The sequence below is a fragment of the Musca domestica genome, unplaced genomic scaffold, assembly GCF_030504385.1.
Source record: "Musca domestica strain aabys unplaced genomic scaffold, Musca_domestica.polishedcontigs.V.1.1 2, whole genome shotgun sequence".
Lineage (NCBI taxonomy): Eukaryota > Metazoa > Arthropoda > Insecta > Diptera > Muscidae > Musca > Musca domestica.
This window is the reverse complement of record NW_026712249.1, coordinates 38,624,966-38,634,080: the sequence shown is the minus strand read 5'-3', so window position 1 is coordinate 38,634,080 and position 9,115 is coordinate 38,624,966. Positions and strand designations below refer to the sequence as shown.

Genomic DNA, 9,115 nt, shown 5'->3' with positions numbered 1-9,115 from the left:
TATTTTTCAAACGATTTTCGCAAGATTTTTAGAGGATTTAAGACGATTTAACTGTCAACGTAGATGTTAATGAAGATTTTTAGCAGATTTTTAAAATTGATTTTCAAAGCTATTCACAGGGTTTTTAAAGAGATTTTCCTAAGATTTTTTAAAGAGCTGTCAAGCAGGATTCTTAAAAACGATTTTCAAAGACGATTTTAGACAGCCTTTAAAGACGATTTTCGGAGCAATCAACCTGGATTTTTAAAGATGATTTGAGAGCACTTTTAAATGCGATTTTCAGAGAGGTTTTTAAGAGAATTTTTAAAATTTATTTTTAGAGAATTTTTAAAGACGATTTCTTTAAAGGATTTTTATTAGAATATTTTAAAGACGATCAATGTGGATTTTTTAAAGCGATTTTCAGGGGATTCATAAAAACTATTTTCTGAACTATAGGCGAGGATTTTTAAGGACGATTTCAGAGGATTTTTAAAGACGCTTTTTAGAGGATTTTTAAAAACACTTTTTAGAGGATTTTTAAATACGACTTTCAGAGCTATCAACTTGGATTTTTAAAGACAATTTTTTGAGGAATTTTAAAGATGAGTTTTCTAGGATTTTTAAAAAAGATTTTTCGAGCTATCGGCGAGGATTCTTAAAGACGATTTTATGAGCTATCGATGAGAATTTTTGGAAATGATTTTGGAGGATTTTTAAATATGCTTTTTTTTTTGAAACCGATTTTAGAGGATTTTAAAGATGATTTTCAAAGGATTTTAAGGACGACTTTTAGAGCAATTTTAAGAACCTTTTTAGAGGATTTCTTTTAGACCATTTTTGCAGGATTTTCATAAGACTTTTAAATACGGTATTTAGAGATATCCACGTGGATTTCAAAAACAATTTTCAGACGATTTTAGAGAATTTTTGAAGACGACTTTCAAAAGCTATGAATGAAGATTTTTTCAGAAGCCGATTTTTGAGGATTTCAAAGATGATTTTCAAAGGATTTTGAAGACGATTTTCCGAGCACATAACGAGGATTCCTTAAAACGTTTTAGAGGATTTTAAAAGATGATTTTAGAGAATTATAAAAGACTATTTTCGGAGATATCAACTTGGAATAATAAGGAATTTTCAAAAGCGATTTTCAGGGGGCTTTTAAAGAGAATTTCAGAGAACTTTCAAAGACCACTTTAGAGAATTTTTAAAGACGATTTTAGAGCCATAAACGAAGATTTTTGAAGACGGTTTTGGATGGTCTTAAAATACGATTTTTAGAGGATTCTTAAAAACTATTTTCGAGGATTTTTAAAGACGATTTTCAGAGGATTTTTAAAGGCGATTTTTGGAGCTATCAACGAGTATTTTTAAAGACGATTTTCAGGGAATATTTAAAGAAGATTTTAGAGGATTTAAATACGACTTTCAAAACTCTCAACTTGAATTTATAAAAACATTTTTTATGAGGATTTTTAAAGATTATTTTTAGATAAATTTTAAAGACAATTTTTAGACAAATTTTAAAGACGGTCTTAAGAGCTATCAACGAGGATTTCAGAAACGATATTCAGAGGATTCTTAAAGGCGCTTTTTAGAGGATTTTGAAATACGGTTTTCAGATCTTTCAAGTTTGATGTTTAAAGACGATTTTTAGGAAATGTTTAAAGAAGTTTTTTAGAGATATAAAATAGGGTTTTAAAGACGATTTTTAGGATTTTAAAAGAGGATTTTAGAGATTTTTAATGGCGATGTCAGAACTACAAACAAACATTTTTAAAGACGATTTTAGAGGCTTTTCAAAGACGATTTTTAGAGGATTTTTAAATTCGATTTTCTGAGCCATCAACGAGGATTTTTAAAAACGATTTTCATAGGATTTTTAGAAGATTTTAAGTGCTATCAATGTGGATTTATAAGGAGATTTTTGGAGGATTTTTAAAGGCAATTTTAAAATGATTTTTAAGACGATTTTAGAGGACATTTAACTAAGATTTTAAGAGCCATTAACGAAATTTTTTAAAAACAATTTTCAGGGGACTTTTACGAAAATTTTCAAAGCTTTCAACGAGGATTCTTAAAGACGATTTTCAGAGGAATATTAAAAAAGATTTTCAGATCGATTAACATGAATTTTTTGGAATGATTTTTTTAGGATGTAAAAGGCTATTTTTATAGGATTTTTAAATGCGCTTTTTAGAAAATTTTTAAAAAAACTTCTTTAGAGGATTTTTGAGACGGTTATCTAAAATGGATTTTGAATACAACTTTAACCGGTTTTTTAAAGATGAAATTTCAAGTCGATTTTCCAAGGATTTCTTCGATGATTTTCAGAGGATTTTTGAAGCCGAATCTCTGTGGATTTTAAGCCCATTTTCAGAGGATTTTTAAAGGCGTTTTTCAGAAGATTTTTAGAGGATTTTAAATACAAGTTTTAGAGGATTTTTCAAGTCGATTTCTAAAGAATTTTTTTATGGACGATTCAATGTAAATTTTTACAGAAAAAAATCAGAGAATTTTTATAGTAAATTTTCAGAAGATTTTAAAGATAATTTTTAGACAATTTTTTATGGACGATTTGCAGAGGATTTATAAAACTGTCTACGTTAAAATTTATACCCTCAGCCATATGGCTAGAGGCGATTTATATCATTTGATATGGCCAAAACGTGCCTCGTCGAAATAACGGTTTTAGACCCTAGGTGTCTTTAGACCTTTCAGGACATTCGGAGTCGATCTAGCGATGTCCGTCGTCCGTCTGACTGTCTGGCTGGTGCGCACTATAACTATAGATGGGAGTATCCCAATTGATCCAAACTTGGTACATCGTAATATGATTGTCCAAGATAAATCGAGTTTAGAGGTGGGCAATATCGGACCACTCTTCTAGTACCTCCATCACAAAATGTATTTTTTTTTAATTTACTGCACATAATTAGATAATTGCTCCATTCGATTTTGCTCCAACTTTTCAAATTCTAATATTTTCATTAGTGCTATGTCAGGTGCGACAGTGGACAATATCGGTCCACTCCATCTAGTACCTCCCACACAAAGGGTCAAAAATTTGAATAATTATAGCTCTTATAAAATGTGATGTAAAAGTCCGATTGTCTTCAAATTACACATCTTACAATGTTTTTAATAACCCACGGTGTGGTATGAAGATGGAATATGTAGGTCCACTCCTTCTGGCAACTCCCCCACAAAGGGTTCAAAATTTAGGATATCCATGAAGCTCATAGAACACGAAATTAACATCCGATTCCATAAGGTACATCTCAATATTTCCATAAACACAAGATCTGTTATAAAAATGGTAGACATCGGACCATTCCTTCTGGTACCTCCCCACAAAGGGTAAAAGTTTTGAATAACCAAAACGATCATAAAATCCAAAATAGGCACCCGGTTCACTTCATACTATAACAACCTACTAATACTGCTGTGAAGAAGGGCTATGTCGGCCCATTCCTTCTGGTACCTCCCCCCCACAAAGGTTCAAAATTTTGAATATCCATGAAGCTCATAAAACGCGAAATTATCATTCGATTACATTCAGACTTGCAACAACTCAATATTTCCATTATCATCTCAATGTTCCGTACCAAAAATTCTACGTACCTCAAATGCATCTCAACAAAATTTCATCAACCTAATTTATTTCGTTCAGAAGCTAGAGCGATTTACACAGAGGAAGACATACAGAAAAAAAATCTCGATGTTACGGTTAGTTCTATTTTATAATTATTTATACACATTTATTTGCCGCCACATCTATGTAACTTCCAATGTATATACAATATCCTCGATCCATTTCAAATATGATGAGACTCGGGTATAAATCGATGGCGGTTCACCGGCACATCCCAGGCCGAAGGACGTAATTCCAACAATATATTGACTTCTAAAACCCTCTCGAACATCTTCCATTATCAGTGGACCACCTGAATCACCCTGACAGGTGTCGCGTAACCCTTCCGGATCTCCAGCACATAGATGCATTGCAGAGCGTATTCCGGACGGTGTGTCGTCGCCATTTTGGCCATAATACTGCTGACAAACATTGTATGGTACAACTTTGAGATTCGCCTTTAGCAGCCGGTTGGAAGCAATGCCTCCGAACTGCGTATGACCATAACCCACAACTGTGACATTATCTGTAGTCAAATTCTCCTGGGACCACAAGCAGGGAGTTTCAATGCTAAAACGAGAGAGAGAGAGAGAGAGAAACATGACAAAGAAGTCATTAATTTTGTGCCAAAGGTACTGAAACATTGGGCGCCACTTTGTATGGCTTTTATGGACTAATATTTCAAAGCTATCAACGAGGTTTTTAAAAAAAAATCTTAGAGAATTTTTAGAGAAGATTTAGACGATTTTTAAATATGATTTTCATAGCTATCAACGAACAATTTTAAAGAGGATTTTTGAGGTATCATCGAGGATATTAAAATATGATTTTCAGAGGATTTTCAAAGTCAAGTTTAGAGGGTTTTTAGAAACGATTTTCAATAACCCTGATCCTAACCTTTTGGATCCTTACTCACAATTTGCCCTGCTCCTTCACCTCCATCTCGAGCTCTATCAAAGCTATATCATTGTAAACTGTCTGCGCATTGTATTGGGGATGTTTTATGAAGCGCTTTATTCTGACATCCCGAACAGAGCTATCACTTAAATTTGAACCACCAATGCGTACCAGGCTTGGAAATTCCCTAAAAGAAAATTGATTATTGTTTAATAAATTAGCTTGACAGGGAAATTCGATTTCATACCCTCCGATTTCGGCACAGTGTGCCGCAGTTAGAACAAATTTTGGTGAAATAACTGCTCCTCCACAGCGATACCATGGCTTGTTGTCGAAGTTTGAGGTCCAGCCCAGGGTGGCCTGGGAGTAAATAAAGATTTTAAACAATTACAGAGCTTTACAGAAGACCCAAAGGTCTTCTATCTTCAAAAGCACTAAAGAAGCCCTTCTATTGGCAGATGACCTAAAGCAGATCGGTTATTTAGATTAGACCTCAAAAATGTCTTCCAAAAATAGATATCTATCTACAGAAGACTCCAGACCTTCTACAACTCGTCAAAAAAAATTAAGTTCGGCCGGGCCGAATTTCGAATACCCTCCAACATTTGGATCGAATTTTGCAATTTTCAAAAAAAAAAAAAAAAAAAAAACAGAAATCCGTTAAAAATTCTGTTAAAATCCGAATGTAGCCGTTATATTTGGAACTATACGACGACGTGGACCTGCATAAGCAATGTTCAAATGCGAAACCTGAAAAAAATCGGTGAATAATGTAGCTTAAATTATCAAAATACCGAATATGGGGAGGTACCGTTCTATGGGGGCTATACGAAGACGTGGACCTGCACAGACAATTTTCTGTCATAGGCTGCAATATTCATTACGAACTTCAAATACCAAATTTGAAACAATTCCGGTGAAAAATGTCGCTAAAATTATCAAAATACCGAATACCGGGAGGTATGGTTATATGGGACCTATACGAAGACGAGGACCTGCAAAGACAATTTTCTGTCATAGGCTGTAGCAGCCATTACGAACATCAAATACCAAATTGGAAACAATTCCGGTGAATAGTGTCGATAAAATCACAAAAATACCGAATATCGGGAGGTACCGTTACATGGGGCTATACGAAGACTTGGACCTGCACATACAATTTTCTGTCATAGGCTGCAATATTCATTACGAACTTCAAATGCCAAATTTGAAACAATTCCGGTGAATAATGTCGATAAAAACATCAAAATACCGAATATCGGGAGGTATGGTTATATGGGGGCTATACGAAGACGTGGACCTTCACAGACAATTTTCTGTCATAGGCTGTAGCTGCCATTACGAACATCAAATACCAAATTTGAAACAATTCCGGTGAAAAATGTCGCTAAAATGATCAAAATACCGAATATCGGGAGGTACCGTTGTATGAGGGCTATACGAAGACGTGGACCTGCACAGACAATTTTCTGTCATAGGTTGTAGCATCTATTACGGACTTCAACCACCAAATTTGAAACAATTCCGGTAAATAATGCCGCTAAAATCATCAAAATACCGAATATCGGGAGGTACCGTTATGTGAGGACAATACCAAAACGTGAACCTACATGGCCCATTTTCAATACCAAAATTCCTGCAGACATAATATATATTTAAGTAAAATGTTATCAACCTACTTTATTTCGTTCGGAAGCTAGAGTGATTCCCACAGACGGACTGGCGGACGGACATCGCTAAATCGACATTGAATTTTATGCAGATCAAGAATATATGTAGCTTGTGGTGTCTAAAATGTATATTTCGAGGAGTTTGTAACTTGGAAAGACAAACCTAATATACCCTCCATACTATGGTGGAGGGTAAAAAAAGAGGGAGTCGAATGGGTAAGACTACATCGAAAAGTCTCCACCAACCAATGGGCTTGGTATAGATAGTAATGAACTCTCCAGCCTTACCATAAAGGGAAATTCATCCCGCTGCGTTGGGGTACCATAGACAACAAGTGAACGAAATTTGAGCTCTATATCACATTCTGCAATAGAATTCCAAAAAATGAGATTAGGATTGTTATAAGGGGATGATGTGCCGAAAATACTGATCAACAGAGGAAGATCGAGGACTTAAGGCCCCAAGTCCCTCATTCGGTTGTAAAACAAATTAATTTTTCTTACCCAATTTCCTACGTTGTATCTTCTGTAGTTTTTGTGACCATGTTTCAGTTGTGGTACTGCCAAGCGATCGTAGTGTTGTTGTTTCCCTTATGGGGTCATGGGTTACCTGCTTTGCCTTCGGACAACAAACGAATTGTTCTGTTTGCATAAAATAACATGTTTTAGGATAGACATTCTCCTCTTGCCATTTCCTCAAAACCGCAGGACATTCGTTAAGATTTTTACACTGTCCCGCCACTCGAGATGCGGCGTCCACAAAACAATCCTCCCAATTTTCATGGGGATAAATAAAGTCGGAAGGCGTTGGATGCCTGACTGTTGTGACATCTATGATTGTGGAATGTATTTTTTATTTAACGATTTTTTTTCTTGGAATTTACTAAACTTACAATTTTTTCTAAGCGAAACAATAGCGAAAATGTAAAATACCTGCCACCTCATTTGCATAATGAATATTCGTAGAATAAACCTGGTTAGGGGATGGAAGACAATAACGACAAATATTCCGTCAATTTAATTAGGCGTTGTTGTTCAAGACGCGGTTTGAATCGAACTGCGGACGAGACTCGCAGAAAAACAATAATGAACTAAGAACAACTTTTGCGGGGATTTTATTCCGCCCTTTGAATTTGAAGGTAGAGTCTGGTTGCAACCACTTCAATAACACAATTAATAACACTGTGCAACACCAAAAATTAATTACGGAAATGTGGAGCAAGTTCGTGGAGCAATATAACCGATTATCTGCCAGCAATGCCTGTTACGAACTCCAAATACCAAGTTTTAGATAATTCCGTTGAAAATGTAGGTAAAAGTATCGAATATAGAGAACTACCGTTATATTGGATCTATGCGAAGACGTGGATATGCACAGGCAATTTTCTGTCAATGGAGGTAGTATACAATACGAACTCCAAATTCCAAATTTGAAATAATTCCGATAAAAAGTGTAGAGCTAAAATCATCAAATTATCGAATATTGGTGGGTTATATCACTATATGGGGGTTATAAGAAGACATACCCCTATATAGGCAATTTTCTGGCAGTGGTGGTAGTTATCAATACGAACTCTAAATACCAAATTTGATATAATTCCGGTGAAAAATGTAATACAAATTATCAAACAAGCGATTATCGGAAGGTACAGCCATGTACATTTACATCAAAATGTGGAGACTTTTCGATGTAGTCTTACCCATTCGTCTCCCTCTTTGTATACCCTCCACCATAGTAAGTCGATTTAGCGATGTCCGTCCGTCTGTGTGAATCACCCTAGCTTCCGAAAGAAAAGAGGAAGGTTGATAAAATTTTACTCAACTATATATTATGTCTGCAGGACTTTTGGTATTGAAAATGGGCCATGTAGGTCCACGTTATGGTGTAGCCCCCATATAACGGTACCTCCCGATATTCGGTATTTTGATGATTTTAGCGGCATTATTCACCGGGATCGTTTCAAATTTGGAATTCGAAGTTCGCATTGGATATTGCAGCATATGACAGAAAATTGTCTGTGCAGGCCCACGTCCTCGTATAGCCCCCATACATTGGTACCTCTCAATATTCGGTATTTTGATTTAAGCGACATTATTTACTGGAGTTGTTTCATATTTGGTATTTGAAGTTCGTAATGGATACTGCAGCCTATGACAGAAAATTGTCTCTGCAGGTCTACGACTTCGACTCCATAAAACGGCATCTCCCTATATTCGGTACATTGATGATTTTAGCTACATTATTGACCATTTTTCCCAGTTTCGCATTTGAATATTGCTTATGAAAAATGTTGCAGGTCCACGTTGTCGTATAGTCCCTAATCGATCGTGTACATTCGGTATTTATAAGATTTTAAAAGAATTTTTAACGGATTTTTTTTTAATTTCCAAATTCATTCTAAATCGTGGAGGTATTCAAAGTTCGGCCCGGCCGAATTTAAAGCTTTTTTACTTCTTTTTTTTTGCAAGTTGTATTTATGTATTTGTATTTGGAAGATCTTCTTTAAGTCTTCTCTAATAAACCGATCTGCTTTAAATCATTTGCCAATAGAAGGGCTTGTTTGGTGCTTTTGAAAATATTTAATTGTTTCACATTTTTTCTTGTAGGCCGCCCTGGGCTGGAGATCCAACTTTGACAGCAAGCCATGGTATCGCTGTGGAGGAGCAGTTATTTCACCCAAATTTGTGCTGACTGCGGCACACTGTGCCGAAATCGGAGGGTATGGGATGGAATTTGCCGTATCATGTTAATTTATTAACGATTTCCTTTCAGGGAATTTCGAAGCCTGGTACGCATTGGTGGCTCAAATTTAAGTGATACCTCTGTTGGGGATGTCAGAATAAAGCGTTTCATAAAATATCCGCAATACAATGCCAAGGCAGTTTACAATGATATAGCTTTGTTATAGCTCGAGATGGAGGAGGAGGAGGG

General features: G+C 35.5%; 1 protein-coding gene across 1 annotated transcript; it reads right to left on the bottom strand.

Annotated features, from left to right (window-relative positions):
• Window positions 1-3,755: 3,755 nt before the first annotated feature.
• Window positions 3,756-7,887, bottom strand: LOC101890464 (serine protease snake-like). The gene is made up of 6 exons (XM_020039292.2): window positions 7,884-7,887; window positions 6,688-7,014; window positions 6,472-6,548; window positions 4,761-4,873; window positions 4,533-4,700; window positions 3,756-4,186 (listed from the first exon to the last, which is right to left on the bottom strand). The coding sequence occupies exons 1-6, from the start codon at window positions 7,885-7,887 to the stop codon at window positions 3,760-3,762; spliced, it is 1,116 nt and encodes a 371-aa protein (XP_019894851.1). The 3' UTR covers window positions 3,756-3,759.
• Window positions 7,888-9,115: the final 1,228 nt, after the last annotated feature.